This window comes from Prionailurus bengalensis, chromosome X (assembly GCF_016509475.1).
Source record: "Prionailurus bengalensis isolate Pbe53 chromosome X, Fcat_Pben_1.1_paternal_pri, whole genome shotgun sequence".
NCBI classification, from domain to species: Eukaryota; Metazoa; Chordata; class Mammalia; order Carnivora; family Felidae; genus Prionailurus; species Prionailurus bengalensis.
In genome coordinates this window covers 59,756,013-59,779,812 of record NC_057361.1, presented here as the reverse complement: position 1 = coordinate 59,779,812, position 23,800 = coordinate 59,756,013, and the positions used below count along the sequence as shown (strand labels likewise).

Sequence of the window (23,800 nt, the reverse complement as noted above, 5' to 3'; positions counted from 1 at the left end):
ATCCAGTGTGGCACTAAGCTCCTATGAAATGTCTCCAGTCACTTGACTTTCGGGTTGGTGCTATATGGGAAATAATCCTGTATAGTTTACTCTTCCCTTCCCATGAGAAACTCTGTTCTCCTTTGAGGCTTATGCCATCTGGCTCTGTTGATCCCCTGCTTCTCTAATTCATTCCCTTAGCTTATAGCCTTCCTCTTCTTCCCCAGATCCTGCCATAGTGCTAGATTTCAGCATCACAGTGAATGCCATCTAACATTTTAGGCTCAAAATTTTTGGATATCCATAACCCTAGGGACCTTTCCCTCCACCTCTATGTTACCCACTCATTTTGAGGACCAAACTTTAGAACTATCCCACATCATATATCTTCTGTTTCAAAAACATCCAGTTTATGGTCATAGCTACATATTATTTCAGTGTTTTTTTCTTCCTATGACATTTGTCTCTAATTTCACCTAGTCTGTTCTTCCCTACCTATTTGTTGATCATTTAAATATCTTAATCACCAGTACACTACAACTCTACTATACCCACCAGAAAAATCATAACGCCACATCAGTCTTACCGTCTGCATTTTCTTTTTCTATTAGGCTCTTTATTTTAATTCCAGTATAATTGACCTTCAATGTTATATTAGGATCAGATGTACAATATAGTGATTTAACGATTATATACATTACTCATTGCTCTTTATGATAAGTATTCTTTAATCCCTATCACCTATTTTACCCATCCCTCTGGTAACCATCCCCTCACACACCACTCCTCTGGTAACCATCAAATTATTCTCTATAGTTAAGAGGCTGTTTCTTGTTTTGTCCCTCACTCTCTTTTTTCCTTTGCTTCTTGTTTTATTTTTTAAATTTCACATATGAGTGAAATCATATGGTATTTGTCTCCCTCTGACTTATTTATTTCACTTAGCATTATACTCCATAACTCCATGCATATTGTTGCAAACGGCAAGACTTCATCCATTTATATGGCTGGACAATATTCCATTGTATATGTACCCCACCTCTTCTTTATCCATTCATCTGCCAGTGGACCTTTGGGCTGCTTCTATAATTTGCCTATTGTTGATAGCTCTACTGTAAACATTGGGGTGCATGTGTTCCTTCAAACCAGTATTTTTGTATCCTTGCAGCAAATACCTAGTAGTGCAATTGCTGGGTCAAAGGGTAGTCTTTTTTTTTTTTATGAAATTTATTAACAAATTGGTTTCCATACAACACCCAGTGCTCATCCCAAAAGGTGCCCTCCTCAATACCCATCACCCACCCTCTCCTCCCTCCCACCCCCCATCAACCCTCAGTTTGTTCTCAGTTTTTAACAGTCTCTTATGCTTTGACTCTCTCCCATTCTAACCTCTTTTTTTTTTCTTCCCCTCCCCCATGGGTTCCTGTTAAGTTTCTCAGGATCCACATAAGAGTGAAACCATATGGTATCTGTCTTTCTCTGTATGGCTTATTTCACTTAGCATCACACTCTCCAGTTCCATCCACGTTGCTACAAAAGGCCATATTTCATTTTTTCTCATTGCCACGTAATATTCCATTGTGTATATAAACCACAATTTCTTTATCCATTCATCAGTTGATGGACATTTACGCTCTTTCCATAATTTGGCTATTGTTGAGAGTGCTGCTATGAACATTGGGGTACAAGTGGCCCTATGCATCAGTGCTCCTGTATCCCTTGGATAAATTCCTAGCAGTGCTATTGCTGGGTCATAGGGTAGGTCTATTTTTAATTTTTTGAGGAACCTCCACACTGCTTTCCAGAGCGGCTGCACCAATTTGCATTCCCACCAACAGTGCAAGAGGGTTCCCGTTTCTCCACATCCTCTCCAGCATCTATAGTCTCCTGATTTGTTCATTTTGGCCACTCTGACTGGCGTGAGGTGATACCTGAGTGTGGTTTTGATTTGTATTTCCCTGATAAGGAGTGACGCTGAACATCTTTTCATGTGCCTGTTGGCCATCCGGATGTCTTCTTTAGAGAAGTGTCTATTCATGTTTTCTGCCCATTTCTTCACTGGGTTATTTGTTTTTCGGGTGTGGAGTTTGGTGAGTTCTTTATAGATTTTGGATACTAGCCCTTTGTCCGATATGTCATTTGCAAATATCTTTTCCCATTCCGTTGGTTGCCTTTTAGTTTTGTTGGTTGTTTCCTTTGCTGTGCAGAAGCTTTTTATCTTCATAAGGTCCCAGTAATTCACTTTTGCTTTTAATTCCCTTGCCTTTGGGGATGTGTCGAGTAAGAGATTGCTACGGCTGAGGTCAGAGAGGTCTTTTCCTGCTTTCCCCTCTAAGGTTTTGATGGTTTCCTGTCTCACATTTAGGTCCTTTATCCATTTTGAGTTTATTTTTGTGAATGGTGTGAGAAAGTGGTCTAGTTTCAACCTTCTGCATGTTGCTGTCCAGTTCTCCCAGCACCATTTGTTAAAGAGGCTGTCTTTTTTCCATTGGATGTTCTTTCCTGCTTTGTCAAAGATGAGTTGGCCATACGTTTGTGGGTCTAGTTCTGGGGTTTCTATTCTATTCCATTGGTCTATGTGTCTGTTTTGGTGCCAATACCATGCTGTCTTGATGATGACAGCTTTGTAGTAGAGGCTAAAGTCTGGGATTGTGATGCCTCCTGCTTTGGTCTTCTTCTTCAAAATTCCTTTGGCTATTCGGGGCCTTTTGTGGTTCCATATGAATTTTAGGATTGCTTGTTCTAGTTTCGAGAAGAATGCTGGTGCAATTTTGATTGGGATTGCATTGAATGTGTAGATAGCTTTGGGTAGTATTGACATTTTGACAATATTTATTTTTCCAATCCATGAGCAGGGAATGTCTTTCCATTTCTTTAAATCTTCTTCAATTTCCTTCATAAGCTTTCTATAGTTTTCAGCATACAGATCCTTTACATCTTTGGTTAGATTTATTCCTAGGTATTTTATGCTTCTTGGTGCAATTGTGAATGGGATCAGTTTCTTTATTTGTCTTTCTGTTGCTTCATTGTTAGTGTATAAGAATGCAACTGATTTCTGTACATTGATTTTGTATCCTGCAACTTTGCTGAATTCCTGTATCAGTTCTAGCAGACTTTTGGTGGAGTCTATCGGATTTTCCATGTATAATATCATGTCATCTGCAAAAAGCGAAAGCTTGACTTCATCTTTGCCAATTTTGATGCCTTTGATTTCCTTTTGTTGTCTGATTGCTGATGCTAGAACTTCCAGCACTATGTTAAACAGCAGCGGTGAGAGTGGGCATCCTTGTCGTGTTCCTGATCTCAGGGAAAAAGCTCTCAGTTTTTCCCCATTGAGGATGATGTTAGCTGTGGGCTTTTCATAAATGGCTTTTATGATCTTTAAGTATGTTCCTTCTATCCCGACTTTCTCAAGGGTTTTTATTAAGAAAGGGTGCTGGATTTTGTCGAAGGCCTTTTCTGCATCGATTGACAGGATCATATGGTTCTTCTCTCTTTTTTTGTTAATGTGATGTATCACGTTGATTGATTTGCGAATGTTGAACCAGCCCTGCATCCCAGGAATGAATCCCACTTGATCATGGTGAATAATTCTTTTTATATGCCGTTGAATTCGATTTGCTAGTATCTTATTGAGAATTTTTGCATCCATATTCATCAGGGATATTGGCCTGTAGTTCTCTTTTTTTACTGGGTCTCTGTCTGGTTTAGGAATCAAAGTAATACTGGCTTCATAGAATGAGTCTGGAAGTTTTCCTTCCCTTTCTATTTCTTGGAATAGCTTGAGAAGGATAGGTATTATCTCTGCTTTAAACGTCTGGTAGAACTCCCCTGGGAAGCCATCTGGTCCTGGACTCTTATTTGTTGGGAGATTTTTGATAACCGATTCAATTTCTTCGCTGGTTATGGGTCTGTTCAAGCTTTCTATTTCCTCCTGATTGAGTTTTGGAAGAGTGTGGGTGTTCAGGAATTTGTCCATTTCTTCCAGGTTGTCCAATTTGTTGGCATATAATTTTTCATAGTATTCCCTGATAATTGTTTGTATCTCTGAGGGATTGGTTGTAATCATTCCATTTTCATTCATGATTTTATCTATTTGGGTCATCTCCCTTTTCTTTTTGAGAAGCCTGGCTAGAGGTTTGTCAATTTTGTTTATTTTTTCAAAAAACCAACTCTTGGTTTCGTTGATCTGCTCTACAGTTTTTTTAGTTTCTATATTGTTTATTTCTGCTCTGATCTTTATTATTTATCTTCTTCTGCTGGGCTTAGGCTGCCTTTGCTGTTCTGCTTCTAGTTCCTTTAGGTGTGCTGTTAGATTTTGTATTTGGGATTTTTCTTGTTTCTTGAGATAGGCCTGGATTGCAATGTATTTTCCTCTCAGGACTGCCTTCGCTGCGTCCCAAAGCGTTTGGATTGTTGTATTTTCATTTTCGTTTGTTTCCATATATTTTTTAATTTCTTCTCTAATTGCCTGGTTGACCCACTCATTCGTTAGTAGGGTGTTCTTTAACCTCCATGCTTTTGGAGGTTTTCCAGACTTTTTTCTGTGGTTGATTTCAAGCTTCATAGCATTGTGGTCTGAAAGTAAGCATGGTATAATTTCAATTCTTGTAAACTTATGAAGGGCTGTTTTGTGACCCAGTATATGATCTATCTTGGAGAATGTTCCATGTGCACTCGAGAAGAAAGTATATTCTGTTGCTTTGGGATGCAGAGTTCTAAATAGATCTGTCAAGTCCATCTGATCCAATGTCTCATTCAGGGCCCTTGTTTCTTTATTGACCGTGTGTCTAGATGATCTATCCATTTCTGTAAGTGGTGTATTAAAGTCCCCTGCAATTACCACATTCTTATCAATAAGGTTGCTTGTGTTTATGAGTAATTGTTTTATATATTTGGGGGCTCCGGTATTCGGTGCATAGACATTTATAATTGTTAGCTCTTCCTGATGGATAGACCCTGTAACTATTATATAATGTCCTTCTTCATCTCTTGTTACAGCCTTTAATTTAAAGTCTAGTTTGTCTGATATAAGTATGGCTACTCCAGCTTTCTTTTGGCTTCCAGTCGCATGATAAATAGTTTTCCATCCCCTCACTCTCAATCTAAAGGTGTCCTCAGGTCTAAAATGAGTCTCTTGTAGACAGCAAATAGATGGGTCTTGTTTTTTTATCCATTCTGATACCCTATGTCTTTTGGTTGGCGCATTTAATCCATTTACATTCAGTGTTATTATAGAAAGATACGGGTTTAGAGTCATTGTGATGTCTGTATGTTTTATGCTTGTAGTGATGTCTCTGGGACTTTGTCTCACAGGGTCCCCCTTAGGATCTCTTGTAGGGCTGGTTTAGTGGTGACAAATTCCTTCAGTTTTTGTTTGTTTGGGAAGACCTTTATCTCTCCTTCTATTCTAAATGACAGACTTGCTGGATAAAGGATTCTTGGCTGCATATTTTTTCTGTCTAGCACCCTGAAAATCTCGTGCCAATTCTTTCTGGCCTGCCAAGTTTCAAAAGAGAGATCAGTCACAAGTCTTATAGGTCTCCCTTTATATGTGAGGGCACGTTTACCCCTTGCTGCTTTCAGAATTTTCTCTTTATCCTTGTATTTTGCCAGTTTCACTATGATATGTCGTGCAGAAGATCGATTCAAGTTACGTCTGAAGGGAGTTCTCTGTGCCTCTTGGATTTCAATGCCTTTTTCCTTCCCCAGTTCAGGGAAGTTCTCAGCTATTATTTCTTCAAGTACCCCTTCAGCCCCTTTCCCTCTCTCTTCCTCCTCTGGGATACCAATTATGCGTATATTATTTCTCTTTAGTGCATCACTTAGTTCTCTAATTTTCCCCTCATACTCCTGGATTTTTTTATCTCTCTTTTTCTCAGCTTCCTCTTTTTCCATAACTTTATCTTCTAGTTCACCTATTCTCTCCTCTGCCTCTTCAAGCCGAGCTGTGGTGGTTTCCATTTTGTTATGCATTTCGTTTAAAGCGTTTCTCAGCTCCTCGTGACTGTTCCTTAGTCCCTTGATCTCTGTAGCAAGAGATTCTCTGCTGTCCTGTATACTGTTTTCAAGCCCAGCGATTAATTTTATGACTATTATTCTAAATTCACTTTCTGTTATGTTATTTAAGTCCTTTTTGATCAGCTCATTAGCTGTTGTTATTTCCTGGAGATTCTTCTGAGGGGAATTCTTCCGCTTGGTCATTTTGGATAGTCCCTGGCGTGGTGAGGACCTGCAGGGCACTTCCCCTGTGCTGTGGTGTATAACTGGAGTTGGTGGGCGGGGCCGCAATCGGACCTGATGTCTGCCCCCAGCCCACCGCTGGGGCCACAGTCAGACTGGTGTGTGCCTTGTCTTCCCCTCTCCTAGGGGTGGGATTCACTGTGGGGTGGTGTGGCTCGTCTGGGCTACTTGCACCCTGCCAGGCTTGTGATGCTGGGGATCTGGCGTATTAGCTGGGGTGGGTAGGCAAGGTGCTCGGGGTAGGAGGGGCAGGCTTAGATCGCTTCTCCTTAGGTGATCCACTTCAGGAGGGGCCCTGTGGCAGTGGGAGGGAGTCAGATCCGCTGCCGGAGGTTTGGCTCTGCAGAAGCGCAGAGTTGGGTGTTTGCGGAGCGAGCAAGTTCCCTGGCAGGAACCGGTTCCCTTTGGGATTTCGGCTGGGGGATGGGCGGGGGAGATGGCGCTGGCGAGCGCCTTTGTTCCCCACCAAACTGAGTTCTGTCGTCAGGGGGCTCAGCAGCTCTCCCTCCCTTTGTCCTCCAGCCTTCCCGCTTTCGGAGCAGAGCTGTTCACTTATGACCTCCCAGAGGCTAAGTCGCGCTTGTTGTGGGAACACAGTCCGTCAGGCCCCTCCGCTTTTGCAAGCCAGACTCGGGGGCTCTACTTGGCCGGCGAGCCGCCCCTCCGCCCCGGCTCCCTCCCGCCAGTCCGTGGAGCGCGCACCGCCTCGCCGCCCTTCCTACCCTCTTCCGTGGGCCTCTCGTCTGCGTTTGGCTCCGGCGACTCCGTTCTGCTAATCCTCTGGCGGTTTTCTGGGTTGTTAGGCAGGTGTAGATGGAATATAAGTGATCAGTAGGACGTGCGGTGAGCCCAGCGTCCTCCTAAGCCGCCATCTTGCCGCCAGGGTAGTCTTATTTTTAACTTTTTGAGGAACCTCCATACTGTTTCCCACAGTAGTGCACCAGTTTGCATTCCCACCAACAGTGAAAGATGGTTGCTTTTTCTTCACATCCTCAACAACACTTGTTTCTTAAGTTTTTTATTTTAGCCATTCAGTAGGTGTGAGGTGATAGCTAATTGTAATTTTGATTTGGATTTCCCTGATGATGAATGATGTTGAGCATCTTGTCATGTGTCTGTTGTCCATCTGTATATCTTCTTTGGAGAAATGTCTGTTCATGTGTTCTGCCCATTTTTTAATTGGCTTATTTGTTTTTGGGGTGTTGAATTGTATCAGTTCTTTATATATATATATTTTTTTAAACAATTTTTTTAACGTTTTTTATTTATTTTTGAGACAGAGAGAGACAGAGCATGAACGGGGGAGGGGCAGAGAGAGAGGGAGACACAGAATCGGAAGCAGGCTCCAGGCTCTGAGCCATCAGCCCAGAGCCCGACGCGGGGCTCGAACTCACGGACCGCGAGATCGTGACCTGGCTGAAGTCGGACGCTTAACCGACTGCGCCACCCAGGCGCCCCAGTTCTTTATATATTTTTGATACTAATCCTTTATCCGATATGTCATTTGCAAATATCTTCTCCCATTGAGTGGGTTTCCTTTTAGTTTTATTGATATTTCCTTTGCCATGCAAATGCTTTTTATTTTGATGTAGTCCCAACAGGGAAATTTTTGCTTTTATTTCCCTTGCCTTGGGAGACATATCTAGAGTAAAGTTCCTATGGCCAATGTCAGAGAAATTATTGCCTATACTCTCTACTAGGATTTTTATGTTTTCAAGTCTCACATTTAGGTCTTTAATGCATTTTGAGTTTATTTTTTGTGTATAGTGTAAGAAAGTGATCCAGTTTAATTTTTTGCATGTAGTTATCCACCTTTCCCAGCACCATTTATTGAAGAGACTGTTTTTTACCCATTGGATTTTCTTTCCTCCTTCCTTAAAGATTGATTGACCATATAATTGAGTTTATTTCTGAGTTTTCTGTTCTGTTTTCTTGACCTGTATGTCTATTTTTATGTCAGTACCATACTGTTTTGATTGCTACAACTTTGTAATATCACTTGGAGTCTGGAATTGTGATACCTCCCATTTTGTTTTCCTTTTCCCTTTTTGATTTGCCTATTTTGGGTCTTTTGTGGTTCCATACACATTTTAGGATTGCTTATTCTCGTTCTGTGAAAAATGTCATTGGTATTTTGATAGGAATTGCATTAAATCTGTAGATTGTTTTGGATAGACATTTTAACAATATTTGTTCTTCTAACCCACGAGCATGGAAGGTCTTTCCATTTCTTTGCATTGTCTTGTATTTCTTTCATTAGTGTTTTATAGTTTTCAGAGTACAGGTCTTTCACCTCTTTGGTTAAGTTTGTTTCTGGATATTTTATTGGTTTCAGTGCAATTGTAAAAGGGACTGTTTTCTTAATTTCTCTTTCTGTAGCTTCATTATTAGTGTATAGGAATGCAACAGATTTCTGTACATTGATTTTTGTGTCCTGCAAATTGACTGAATTCATTTATCATTTCTAGTAGTTTTTTGGTGGAATTTTTAGGGTTTTCTATATAGAGTATCATGTCATCTGCAAATAGTAAAAATTATATTTCTTTCTTATCAATTTGGATGCCTTTTATTTCTTTTTGTTGTCTGATTGCTATGGCTAGGCACCTGTCCATCAGCTGCTGAATGGATAAAGAAGACATGGCATATATACAGTGGAACATTACTCAGCCATTAAACTTAATGAAACCTTGCCATTTGCAATAATGTAGATGGAACTAAAGTGTATTATATTAAGCGATTTCACTCATGTGTGGAATTCAAGAAACAAAACAGGTGAACATAGGCGAAGGGAAGGAAAAATAAAATAAGATAAAAACAGAGAGGGAGGCAAACCATAAGAGACTCTTAACTATAGAGAACAAACTGAGGGTGGTGGAATGGGCTAAAATGGGTAGTGGGTATTAAGGAGGGTGCTTGTTGTGATGAGCACTGGGTATTATATGTAAGTGATGAATCACTAAATTCTACTCCTGAAACCAATACCACATTATATGTTAACTAACTTGAATTTAAATAAAATCTTGGAGGAAAAAAATAAAGTCTATATTGTTTGATAGTGAAAAAAAAATGATTGCTATGGCTAGGACTTCAGTACTGTGTTAAATAAAAGTAGTGGGAGTGGACATCTTTGTCTTGTTCCTGATACTTTGGGGGAGTCTTTTTTTATATATATAAATTATTATGTCATCTGCAAATAGCAAATTTGCTTCTTTTACTTCTTGCAAATTTTACTTCTTCCTTACCAATTTTAATGCTTTTTCTCTTTGTTGTCTGTTTGCTGTGGCTAGGACTTCCAGCACTATGTTGAATAAAAGTGGGGAGAGTAGATATCCTTGTCTTTTTCCTGACCTTAGAAGGAAATCTCTGAGTTTTTCCCCATGAAGGATGATGTTAGCTGTGAGTCTTTCATATAAGGCCTTTATTATGTTCAGGTAATGTTCCCTCTAAGCCTACTGTGTCGAGGGTTTTATGAACGGATGTTGTACTTTGTCAGATGCTTTTTCTGCATCTGTTGAAATGGTCATATGGTTCTTATCCTTTCTCTTATTGATGTGATGTATCACACTGATTGATTTGCAAATACTGAACTACCATTGCATCCCAGGAATAAATCCCAGTTGATCATGGTGAATTTTTTTTTAATGTACTGTTGTATTTGGTTTGATAGTATTTTGTTGAAGATTTTTGCATGTATATTTTTGAGAGATTGGCCTGTAGTTCTCTTTTTTTGTGGTATTTTCATCTGGTTTTGGTATCATGGTGATAACTGGCCTTATAGAATGAATTTGGAAGTTTTCTTCCTCTTCTAAGTTTTGGAATAATTTGAGAAGAATAGGTATTAATTCTGGTTAGAGGTTTATCAATTTTGTTGATCTTTGCAAAGAACCACCTCTTGGTTTCATTGATCTGTACCATTGTTTTTTTTAGTTTCTATATCATTTATTTCTGCTCTAATCTTTATTATGTATTTATTATTTCATTCCTTCTGCTAGTTTTGGGTTTTGTTTTTCCTTCTTTTTCTATTCTTTAAGTATAAAGTTAGGTTTTTATTTGAGATTTTTCTTACTTCCTGAGATAGGCTTGTATTGCTGTAAATTTCCCTCTTAGAACCACTTTTGCAGCATCCCAAAAATTTTGGACCATTGTGTTTTCATTTCATTTGTTTTATGTACTTTTTTATTTATTCTTTTTTTTCTGGTGAACCCATTCATTGTTTATATTGTTTAACCTCCAAGTATTTATGGTCTTTCCAGATTTTTTTCTTGTGGTTTATTTCTAGTTTCATAGCGTTGTGGTCAGAAAAGATGCAAGGTATGACTTTGACCTTTTTAAATTTGTTGAGACTTGTGTCCTAATTGTGATCTATAATGGAGAATGTTCCATGTGCACTTGAGAAGAATGTGTATTCTCCTGTTTGGGGATGAAATTTTCTGAAAATATCTGTTAAATCCATTTGGTACAGTGTGTCACTTATAGCCACTGTTTCCTTGAAACCCATTCTTTATTAACCACCCCCCATCACTTTAGGTACATGGTGTCATAGTCTACATCCTTTTATTTTATGAATCTGTTGACTGAGTTTTACAGAAATACTTATTTTTACTGCTTTTGTAAGTAAAATAATTATCTTACTACTTTTCATACTCTTACTTATGGTCTTTCCACTACTTTCTTGTAGAGCTGGTTTAGTGGTCATGAACTCCTTTAGTTTTTATCTGAGGAACTCTTTATCTCTCCTTCTATTCTGATTGACAGCCTTGCTTGATAGAGTATTCTTGGCTGAAGATTTTTCCCTTTTAGCATTTTGAATATATCATGCCACTCCCTTCTGGTCTGCAAAGATCTGCTGAAAAATCTACTGATAGCCTTATGGAGTTTCCCTCGCATATAATTGTCTTCTCTCGTGCTGCTTTTAAAATTATTCATCACTAATTTTGCCACTTTAATTACTATGCCACACTACTTACTAAGTGTGGACCTCCTAGGGTTGATTTTTTATGGGGATTTCTTTGCCTCCTGGATGTGGATGTTTCCTTCTCCATATTAGGGAAATTTTCAGCTATTATTTCTTCAAATAAATTTTCTATCTTCTATTCTCTCTCTTCTTCTTCTGGGATCTCTATAATGTGAATATTATTACCTTGATGGAGTCCCTGGGTTCCCTAAGGCTATTCTCAGTTTGCAAAATATTCTTTTCCTCTCATTTTTTCAGCTTAATTATTTTCCATTACTCTTTCAGGTCAGTAATTTGTTTTTCTACTTTCTCTAGCCTCCTATTTATTCCATCAAGTGTATTTTTTTAATTTTTTTTTAACGTTTATTTATTTTTGGGACAGAGAGAGACAGAGCATGAACGGGGGAGGGGCAGAGAGAGAGGGAGACACAGAATCGGAAGCAGGCTCCAGGCTCTGAGCCTTCAGCCCAGAGCCCGACGCGGGGCTCGAACTCATGGACCGCGAGATTGTGACCTGAGCTGAAGTTGGACGCTTAACCGACTGAGCCACCCAGGCGCCCCCCATCAAGTGTATTTTTAATTTCAGTTATTGTCTTCTTCATCTTTGATTGGTTCTTTTTTTATCTCTTTGTTAAAGGTCTCCCTGATGGCTTCCACTCTTTTCTCAAATTCAACAAGTATCTTTAAAAGACCATTACTTCAAATTCTCTATCAGGAATTCTACTTACATTTGTTTTACTTAAGTCTCTTGCTGTGATTTGGTCCTTTTATTTCTTTTGTAACATATTCCTCTGTCTCTTCATTTTGTCTAAGTCTCTGTGTCTTTTCTGTAAGAGGAAAGTCACTTACTTCTGTTGTTCCTAATGATAATAGCCTTATGAAGAAGAGGTCCCATAGTGTCTTGCTGTGTGGTGTCCCATTCCCCAGGACCTGGAACTTCAGGAAGGATTTCTTATGTGGGCTGTGTATGCCCTACTCTTGAGTCCTGGCCTCTTTTTCCTTTAGTCAAGTTGTCTGCAGGGACTCTCTTTGCCTGTTGTTGTCAGTGTTTGGTCCCTGGCTGGGTGGAGCATATTTTAACAAGGTGTGTACCTGTCAGCGTGCAAAATGAGACCTGACACTGGCACTGGAACTTTAGTCCCACAGAACATGTGGATTGGGAGATAAGGTGTTGGTGGGGTTTCCACCTGTGTTCTGGGGGAGGGGACCTGCAACGCCATGACTGAGGCAAGCATGACTGGGAAGGGCAGATCCACCCAAATGTGGGAATGGCAGGATTTGGTGTAAGCAAGTTAAGTAGCAAGTTTCAACACTGCTGGTTCCTGCCAGTGGCCATGTATTTATGCTGAGTGGTGAGACACAGAAATGGTACCTTCCAGCTCCTTTATTCCTGGAAGGGTCTCACTGTGATCACTCAGGGACATGCTCTGAGATGAGTAAATAACTCTCCCTTTCATTTGTCCCCAGTGTGTTTCATACTGCTGCTTCCACACTGTATCCTGCTGGTTGTTTGTCGTGGTCTCTTAAAGGGCAGGGATTCCACTTCCTAATGCCCTCTGGGTTCTCCCAGAGCTGAAACTGCTAATTTTTAAAATTCCAGGCTTTAAGTCCTGCTGGTTGTAGGAATTCACAAAACTCATCCCCTCTTGCTTTCAAAGCCAAGTGTTATGGGGATTTTTCCTCCCCATTTGGGCTCCTCGGTGTAATAGTCTGTTTTTTTGCTCTTCTCTGTGCCACCGGCTCCCTCCCCGCTACAGATGGCCACAGTCCATTTTGCTCCCAAATGGCATCTTTGCCCTTTCTACCTTCTTCATTGTGGCCTCTTCTCTACCTTAAGTTGTAGAGTTTGTTCTGCCAGTTTTCAAATTGTTTTCTGGGTTATTTACACTGATGTGAGTGTTATCTAGTTGTATCTGTGGGATGAGACAATCTTTAGGTCCCCCTAGTCTGTCATCTTCTCAGCCTCTTCCATTCTGCATTTTCTGATCCTATACCTGGTCTACTAAATTCTGCTGGAAAGAAATCACACAAATCAGCAGATGGTAGCACTGTAATTCTGAAGTCTCCAACCCAGCTAGGCCCACAGTGCCTCCTGTTAGTCCTTGTTCTTACTGTTACTCAGCATTTTCATTCTTTTCAACCACTGTTCGAAACCTTCTGTTTTCAAGCCCATCCCTTGTTTTTGTCCTTTTTCTTGGCCTGCTACCAAAGTTAGATATCTTAATCTAGCTAATGTTAATATTATGATCACTGTCTGTTTCCCAACCCTCCACCACAATCTTACTTATATCTTCACTTATCCTTGTTCCCTTTTCTCCAGTCTCAAAAAAGGTGTTTCTTCTCCTCTTTAAGACCAACTCCTCCTTCTAATGCTTGATCCTATCCTCATCCCCAGCCTTCCTAGAAACCTACTCTTTCCTCTAATCTTCAAACTCTTCCTCTCTTTTGGCTCTGTTTTTTAGTTCATTTACATACCTGTCACCCTCTAGTAATCCTATCTTTCCTTTCTCATCCGAATTTCTGCTTCTTTATATTCAATGCATTCTGCAGTCCTTTCCAGTGTGGCTTATTACTCCTCTGAAAATGCTTTTGCTTAATTTATTGAAAAACTCAGTAGATATTTTTCAATCCACACCATAGTAGATCTTTCTGTTTCATTTGTTGTTTATCTTTCCAGAAACTCTTAACTCACATGCCTTCTGTGATACCATCTCTTGGATCTTCTTCAACCTGAATTTTGCATTTTTCTGCCTCATTCTGGGCTTCCTCTTCTCTTTGACCCTTAATTGTTGGTATTCCTAGGACTTATATCCATAGACCTTCTTACTCAGAATATTTGTTCTGGTCTGTCAGGCTCCTATTCCAGACCTTCTCCCTTTCCCTACCTCCTCACTTCTTCCCTCTCAGAAGATGACTTCACTTCCTATATCATAGAGAAAATTCAAGCCTTGAGACAAGAACTCCTCATTCCCACCCCAGGCTTTTTTATCTGCCCATTTCTTATATGTTAAACTTTCTCAAGGTTGTATTCTGGGTTCTCTTATCTTTTTCTCTAAGTATTCTCCTTGACCCATCTCATCTCTTTGTATGCTAATGACTCCTGAATCTTTATTGCTGTCCTTTAAGACAGCCCCACTTGGATGTCTCACATTCACTTCAAACTCAGCATGTCTACAAGTACATGTCTAGTGGCTCAGTCAGTTAAGAATCCAATTCTTTAAATTAGCTCAGGTCATGATCTCACAGTCATGAGGTCGAGCCCCGCATTGGGGCTGAGCATGGGGCCTGCTTGGAATTCTCTCTCTGCCCCTCCCCTGCTCATGCTTGCTCTCTCTCTCTCAAAATAAATAAATAAACTTAGAAAAACTCGACATGTCTTGGGGTGTCTGGGTGGCTCAGTCAGTTAAGCATCCAACTTCAGCTCAGGTCATGATCTCACAGCTCGTGAGTTCAAGCCCCACATCATGCCAGCTCAGAGCCTGGAGCCTTCTTCGGATTCTATGTCTCCCTGTCTCTCTCTGCCCCTCCCCCACTCACACTCTGTGTGTGTCTCTCTCTCAAAAATAAATGAACATTAAAAAATTAAAAAAAAAGAAAAACCTGACATGTCTAAAATTATTCAGCTGCACCCTCCTACTACTATATCACCCATGCCTGCTTTTCTCCCTATATGCCTGTGTCATTAAAAGCACACACCATTCTTAGTTCCACATATAAATTCCTGGGGAATCATTCTCAATATCTCCCCCTCTCACACCTCCTATATTCAATCACTTAACAAATCCTGATTTCTTTACCTTCTAAATGACTCTGAAATCCATCTAGTCCTCTTCAGTGCCAATGTCATGATCCTAATCTAGGTAATCAACATCTCTCACTTGCATTACTGCAATGGATTTTTAAGTCTTCAGTCTAGGCCCACTACAGTCTATCAGCTTATTCTTTAATCATCAACATTAATATGCTTTTTAAGGTACAGATATGGACATATTATTTTCCTGATTACAACTCTACAGGGGTTTCTGTTGCCAACCTCCTTCATATGGCTTATAAGGTCCTTTAGGATCTGGTGCCTGACCCTGTCTCCATTGTCATTTTTTACATGGCTCCTTCACACTTCATGCTCCTGCGGTAAGAGCATTATATAATTCCTATATCTGCCTTGTTCTGTGCTGCCTTTGAGCCTTTGTTTCTGCTTTTTCTTCTGTCTGGAACAACTTCTCATACTTTTACCTTCACCTTTGCCAGATTAATTTCCATTCAGCCTTCTAGCAGAACTCAATGTCAATGTCATTTTCTCCAGGGATCATGCCTATCTCTGTACCCCTAGCATTTGGCAGTGCCTAGCACATTGGTGGCATTTTCTAAATGTTTTTCTAAAACGTAAAGTAAAAAAAGAGCTCAACTGTTGGGGTTGAAACTATTCCTAGTACCCCAGAGTGTTGCTCAGTTGCCTCTCTTTAAGTCCTCTCTACTCCTGCTACCAATTGCATTGCCCTCTGCAGGTCCCTGAAGCTTAGTAGAATGAAGTTTGGAAATCATTACCCAAGGATAAAATACAAAATCTTTAAAGTGGCACATATACCCTCCATAAAAATCTAGCCTCTGTCTGCCTTTCCAAATTCTTTTTTTTTTTACCACCATGCAAGGTATTTTATGCTACAGCAACATTGAAGTGTATGTAGTTTCCCCCTCCCCAACACATACACATTCTTTTTTCATTTCCATGTTTTATGACCATTGTGTACCTTCTACCTAAAATGGATTTCCCCATTCCTATTCCTTTCTTTCTCCTGGCTAACATTCATTCTTTCAAATTCAGCTTAGATATCAACTCTTCCAGAAAGCCTTTTCTGAAACCACTCCTTACCAGTCCCAGACATGATAGGTGTTGCATTTGGGTGGCTTATAATGTTTTGTGCATATCTTTATTTACCTAGCAGCTTAGTTTATAATCAGTTTATGTGTAATTCCATTACACTGTAAGCTCCTTTAAGAGAGAGACTAATTTATCCATCTCTTTATCCCTAATGCCTAGCATAGTACCTCATCCACTTAGGTGCTTAATAAATGTTTGTTAATAAATGAGTGGATGACCACATGTGTTTTTCTGGACTTTCCTTAGCTGCATTATCATTCTTCCTTTGTACATTTTCCCTGGAGAATCTTTGTCATTTTTGTGTTTTTAGTTCTAAGTAATCAAGATTGTGTTATGTCCAGGGAACCCTATGATCACCGTATCCTGCATTTCCTGACCCAGACCACAGTAACACAATGCCATGAGGCCCCCAAGATAGAAAGATACACACAAAATATAATGGCAAAGATAAAGAAAGTGGCACTCTGTTAACTAGGTTTTTGCCCCCGATGCTCAACATAGAAAATGCTAGTCGGGGCGCCTGGGTGGCGCAGTCGGTTAAGCGTCCGACTTCAGCCAGGTCACGATCTCGCGGTCCGTGAGTTCGAGCCCGGCGTCAGGCTCTGGGCTGATGGCTCAGAGCCTGGAGCCTGTTTCCGATTCTGTGTCTCCCTCTCTCTCTGCCCCTCCCCCGTTCATGCTCTGTCTCTCTCTGTCCCAAAAATAAATAAACGTTGAAAATGCTAGTCAACTTGAATGAACCAAATGGTACCTTCATTTTCCCATTATCCAATTCAACACATCTACCAGCACTGGAAGAACAAGAAGGTGCATGTTTGCCCCTGGTGCTTAGTGTCAAACTAGCTGAGGCCCCACTTGGATTATTAGCTCTCAACCAGGTATCTGTCCTCTAGAGGGAGAGTAAACAAAAGAGTCAGGGAACTGGCCTGGCCTCTTGCTTAGTGAGTATGATAACCACTGCACAGACATAAATATAAAAGGAAGAAAAGAGAGGGGTGCCTGGGTGGCTCAGTTGGTTGAGTGTCCGACTTCAGCTCAGGTCATGAACCCCGCAGTTTGTGAGTTCGAGTCCTGCATCAGGCTCTGTGCTGACAGCTCAGAGCCTGGAGCCTGCTTCGGATTCTGTGTCTCCCTCTCTCTCTGCCTTTCCCCTGCTCATGCTGTGTCTCTCTATGTCTCTGAAAAATAAATAAAGTGTTAAAAATTTTTTTGAAAAGGGAGCTGTCCAGGTTTGGCAGGCTCAGAATCTAGAGAAGTGGTATCCCTGTCCCCCAACTCCCAAAAGAACCACACACAATTTTATCTATGGTACCCCAGTTCTATATTCCGAGTTTACCTTGTCTTCTACCATTCTCTAGCTATATAGTAGTTCTTATTATTACCCTCAAAATCTGTCTGGTCTTAAGGGTAAGCATAAGAAAGAGCCTTGGAGAAGCAACTATTACCAAAGCTATAACACACCTCACATTGGATTTTTTTTTTCCTACTTACACATGGAATCTCAGACATAAAGAGAGTGTGGCAATCTCTAGGAGCACATAGGTACTTAGCCAAAAAAGCAGAACCTAATTCTCTAGTCAAGAGATCCTTTTAGCTTTTTCATTTAGGTAACAGTGTTATGTACCTATCATGGTATGTGTTTCATAAAAGTTCCTCAATAACTATTGATCTCCTCCCATTTTCTTCTCTTCCCTTCAGAAGAAATTATGTGGCTTGAGAGATTTTTAGGTTCCTATTAAAATAAAAGTTTCTATTGACCTCATCTTTCTTTCTTTCTTAGTTTCCATTCTAGCTGAGACAGAAGAAATCAAGGCCATTTTGAAGGACAAGGGAATTGATGTAGAGACCATTGCTGAGGTATACCCTATCAGAGTACAACCAGCCCGTATTCTCAGCCACATTTATTCCAGCCTAGGTAAGGAAATTGGCCTTAATAATCATTATAATAATCAAAGCATTATTCAATACAGGCTGATTTCTTTCCTTCTTATTTTTTCTTGGTTTTGTAACTGCTTTATTCACCTGGATCTGAAAAGGAATTTGGAGTCTTTGGAACCTAAGTTTCTAACCCAATATATCCTGAGCAGGCTTGATAATTTTAAATGTGTTTATGAAGTCTGGTACCTAGGGCATAACTGTTAGCAAACAATATTGTATCTTCATTCCAAGTGCATGCTTAACTAACATGTTCTCCCCTTTCTTGAGACCTATATTTCTGTTTTGAATACATGCTAATTTTAGGTAAAGTAATAGCCAAGGAACTTGTTTTTAGGTCTTTTTGTACTTTGTCATGTAATGAATTGGTTGACAAAATTTTAAAATTCCATTTAATCTAAAACTTATTTTAATTAGTATGCAATTTTTATTTAATTTATGAAACTTTGTAATTTAAGCAAATTACTACAAATTACAGATTTATACAATTTGTTACAGATTTTACATTAAAGAAATTACTATGCTGTTAACTGAAAAAAAACAAAGAAAGGATCTGCAAAATTTTCTAAACTACCCTTTTGGAAGACTGAATAATGGCCCCCAAAGGTATCTAAGTCCTAATTCCTGGAACCTGTGAATATTACCTTATATAGCAGAAGAGATTTTGCAGGTATGATTAGTTTAAGGAGCGTGAGATGAGGAGGATTATCCTGGGTTTTCCAGGTGGACCCTAAATATAATCACAAGTGTCCTTATACAAGGAAAGCAGAAGGAGTTCATAGTATAGAAGGTAGGACATGTGACAACAGAACAAGAGATTGGAGTGATGCAGCTATGAGCCAAAGATTTTTAAGGAATGCCCACAACCTCTAGTAGTTAGAATTGAAAAGGAACAGATTCTCTCCTGGAACTTTCAGAAGAAATCGGCCCTGTTAATACCTTGGTTTTGTTTTTATTCTTGTAAGACTCATGTTGGGCTTCTGACCTCCAGAACTGTAAGAGAATATGTGTTGTTTTAAGCCACTAAGTTTGTGGTAATTTGTTAACAGCAGGAATGGGAAAGTGATACAGATTTTGGTACTGAGAAATGGGGTGATGCTGTAACAAATATATAAAAATGCGGAAGTGGCTTTGGAATCAGGTAATGGATAGAGGCTGGAAGAATTTTGAGTCACATGGTAGAAAAGTCCATATTGCCTTAAACTGTTGGGATGCTAAAGGCATTGCTGGTAAGTGCTCAGAAAGAAATGAGGAACATGTTCTTGCAAACTGGAGGAAAAGGATCCTTGTCATATGGTCACAGCAGGAGATTGTTAGCTGAATTGTGTCCTATTATGTGGAAAACACAACTACGAATTATGAACTTGGATATTTAGCTGAGGAGATTTTCTAGCAGAATGTTGAAATCATGACCTGGCTTTTTCTGGCTGCTTATAGTAAAATGCAAGAGGAAAGAGATAAATTGAAGGAAGAGCAGGTAAGCAAAAAGGAACTAGGACTTGATGAAATTCTCGGATTGGAAAAGATGATAAAATTAGGAGATTTACTGTTAGGAAAGCATGCTCTGGAAAACAGGTCAAGGGTATCGCTGGACAATCTTTTGCTAGTGCTTCAGAAAGATCAAAAGATCAGTGTATTCATTTACACAGTGGGCTCTTTAAAGAGAATAGGCTTGTGACTCGTGGATTCCCTCAACCATATCAGCAGAATCTAAGACTAGAGATATTATTATACAGGAAAGATCTTGGGAGAGGACCCTCTTGGCTAATGACATGAACCCCCATGACATATATGTAATACAAAGTTTTTGAGAATGTTCTACATGCAGAAACAATGCCAAATTGGACTTAAAGGGACAGAGAGAGGACAAGATTAAAGAAGGATATTGGACTTCCCAAACTCTATAGCCAGAAAGCAGGCTGATAAAACTACTAAGCTTTAAACAAATGCTACTCTTCAAGAAAAAGGAAGTATGACTTCAAGGGAGGTGCCTTGGGCTCAGATGGCAGAGCCTAAAACCACAGAGGATTACTACCATGCCTTGAAACCTAATGGAGTTTTCCCAGTTAGATTTTAAAAGCCCCAAACAGGGCTGTTGACTCCTTCCTTCCATTTTCTCCCTTTTGGAATGAGAATGTCCATAATTTGTATTCTATGCCTGTATTTTGAGAGAATATAACTTATTTTCTAGTTTCAAAGATCCACAGGTAGGAATTTTGCTTCAGGATGTATCATACCCAGATCCTCACTCATACCTGATTTAGATGATGAGACGTGGGGCTTTATGAATAATGATATTTAGAAGGTATTTTGTACTTCAGTTGATGCTGTGATGTGTTGAGAGTTTGGGGAATGTTGGGATGGAGTGAATGCACTTTGTAAATTGGAGGGATATGAATCTTTAGGGGCCAGAGTATGGACTGTGGAAGGCTGAAAAATGGTCCCCAATGACATCCAGGCCCTAATCCCTGGCACCTGTGAATGTTACCGTATATAATAAAAGGGAGTTGACAATGTGATAAAATTAAAGAGATTGAAATAGGATTATTCTGGATTATCCATGTGGGCCCTAAATGTAATCATAGGTGTCCTATTTATAAGAGGGAGCCAAAGGGATATCTGCCTGTAGAAGCAGGACATGTGGGGACAGAAGCAAGAGATTGGAGTGATACAGCTGCTAGCCTTATCCTCTAGAAATTGGAAGAGGCAAGGAACAAATTCTCTAGAAGGAACCAGCCTACTGACCTTTTAATTTTGATTTTACCTTATAATACCCATAAGGCTTATTTTGGACTTCTGACTTTAAGAGCTGTAAGAATTTAAATATGTGTTATTTTAAGCCACTACATTTGTGGTAATTTGTTATAGCACCAGTTAGAAATTAATACAATCTTAAATCAAGCCACAAAAGGGCAAATTTATAAATAAAGATTCTATCCTAGATAACGGATTGCCACTTAGAGAACCAGAGCCTGGCTTTTGTGTGTGTGTGTGTGTGTGTGTGTGTGTGTGTGTGTGTGCACACGCGCGCTTTGTGTATATATGTGTGTGTGTATACTTTTCTTCTTCACCAAGAATGGTCTGTTAGTAATTATAGCCAAGCCAAATCTCATACAGGTCAAAACCAGTTTCCTTACCTTTTTACTAACACCTATTTCAGAAACTCAATTTCTATGGCAGTTATGTAGATCTCAACTGAGATGGAATCAACCAAGGAGGAAAGGACCAACAGTCAGAGGTGACTTTTCTCTATCTCTCATAGGCACTCATAATTTATGCCAACAGGGCCTTAACTCTTAGAGCTTTTAATACTAAATATGACTCTTGGAATATACAGATTTCTCCCTTCTTCCATCCTAGCTATAAAGTACAAAGTCCCTTTTCTTTTTAATTCAAGTGCAAAGTTGAAATTTTGTAAAGAAACTTTACTTTAAAAAGGGGGAAACTAAAATGTAAACATAGAAATTAACAAGTTTATTGACTATAGATCTCAGATCCTAGTTAATTTCTGAGATATAGCCACAGCGTAGCTTGACTATTACAAAATACTGAGCCCTTTACTCAACCCTATCTGAGATAAATTCCAAGTCAAGTTTCTGAAACTTCTGAGATTAATTTGGGTTGATGCTTTACAAGCTGGGATGAATATCTCACTCCTTCCCAGAACCAGACTCCTGGTTTTTATCTTTTTGGCCATTCCCTCTAGCCTCAGACTATAATGTGCTCCTAGTTTCCAGATCCCAGTCTACTAAATGTTTTGACATAAGGAAGGTATTTCTCCATGTAGCCCAAATCTTATTCCAAGATCAAGTATTAGTTGATCTTGTAGTCACTTTCTTTGACCCTCTTAGAAAGTCTTTATGGTTTGGAGTTCATGCAAGTCCTGTTGTTGCCTTTGACCTGATTCTTTCTGGCTGTCACTCAGAAGATGATAGGTTACTTCTTCACATGTATTGCTCTAAATTCAGCATAATCTTACTAGGATATAGGTAACTTCCAAGCTCTGGGCCATCATTCTTGGAATCTACCTGCATCACATCACATCTCTCCAACAAACTGAAGCAAACTCCCTGCTGGTCACTTTTTCAAAGCCTACACTTTGTTTGGGGCCTCTTACTAAGCTATTATTTCCTAGTCACAGGAAATGAAGACTGATGGATCTTGAGTTTAATGAGTGATTAACCATTACAGGGACTCAAGTTAACAAGTTGGATTTATTTTCCAAATATTTTTCTGCGTTTGCTTCATTCATTCTTTCATAAGAATCTGTTGCTCACTTATGTACCAGACACTGGGCTAGATGCTATAGGCAACATAGACACTTACCCAGTGAACTATAGTGCGGCCTTATAAATGTTATAGTAGTGGTGTTATGTACAAAGCACAGGAGAAAGAGGATAGATTTGTCTGGGAAAGTCAGGAAAGGCATGATACGATAACTTATCAAATGAGTGACTCTTCAAATTTTTAATATTGTAACAATTTCACAATTCCAAAATTGCTTGAAGCATACATCAAGTGAGAACTCTCTTTAAAAAAAAGAGAGGGGCGCCTGGGTGGCGCAGTCGGTTAAGCCTCCGACTTCAGCCAGGTCACGATCTCACGGTCCATGAGTTCGAGCCCCGCGTCAGGCTCTGGGCTGATGGCTCAGAGCCTGGAGCCTGTTTCTGATTCTGTGTCTCCCTCTCTCTCTGACCCTCCCCCGTTCATGCTCTGTCTCTCTCTGTCCCAAAAATAAATAAACGTTGAAAAAAAAAATTTTTTTTAATAAAAAAAAGAGAGATTTCTTTACCAGGCGTAATCATGTATATATGTTAACTAAATGGGAATGTCTGCCTCACCTCAAACACTGTACTTCATGTAGTTCAGTTCTATAATATCTTTTTTAAATTTTTTTAAAGTATGAGATTAATCAACTTTAGGAACATAAGAACTTCATGAATATTAAACTTAATTCTTTATATAGTTCTCTTTCCTAATCTGTTAGTGTGCATAGATACATTTATAGTTATATTTTATGTGTGCATATTAACTTGTTTTTTTCACTTATTCTTTCTTGTAAGTTTGTTTACATATTGAAAGAACTATGTATTACTCCATCAAATTAAAGTAATTATTGCCTTTTTATTAGGTACTTGAATTGTTTCCCAAGTTTTTATACTTCTGTGAATGCCTTTGTATAGGCTTTCATACATATACTCCTGCTTCTTTGGAGCATATTCTCAGAAAAAGGGATTCTGGATAAAATAGTATGGACAACCTTGTGGCTCTTGTTTTATGTTGCCAGAGTATTCTTTACAAAGACAAACCAATTTTTAGTGACATCAATAAATACAAAATATACCTTTTTATTTTTACTACCCCACTAACATTGAATTTTTATCATTTTTCATTAGATTAATAGTTTTATCACACATGCTATTTTAATTGCCTTTCTTTAATTCCCAGGGAGGATATGCACTTTTTTCAATTTTGCTTTACTTTTTTTTTTTGAAATTGTGTCTCCTATTGCTTGTATATCTAGCAGGATCTGTACATTTTCATATATATATTTATCAGTTCTTTTAAGTATGCTTTATGGTAGGCTTTTATCAATGAAGTTTGTAATGTACATATATATTTTGTTTTGTAACTTTCCTTTAGATAATTATTTTCTTGCCTTTGCAAATTTTTGAATGACAAATGCATCCATTTTAGCATATATATATATATATATATATATATATATATATATATATGTTTCATTTCTTCAGGAATTGTAAATTTATCTCCTAGTTTGATTTGAATAGATGCACTATTCTCATTCTTCA

The 23,800-nt window shown here is 39.1% G+C and overlaps 1 protein-coding gene across 4 annotated transcripts in view; it reads left to right on the top strand.

The window, feature by feature from the left end:
- PHKA1 (phosphorylase kinase regulatory subunit alpha 1) overlaps nucleotides 1-23,800 on the top strand; it is a 195,594-nt gene that overhangs the window by 65,944 nt on the left and 105,850 nt on the right. For all 4 annotated transcript variants that reach the window (XM_043569863.1, XM_043569865.1, XM_043569864.1 and 1 more), the window contains exon 14: nucleotides 17,836-17,970. In XM_043569863.1, the coding sequence (XP_043425798.1) occupies nucleotides 17,836-17,970 (135 nt within the window). The remainder of the gene's footprint in view (nucleotides 1-17,835; nucleotides 17,971-23,800) is intronic.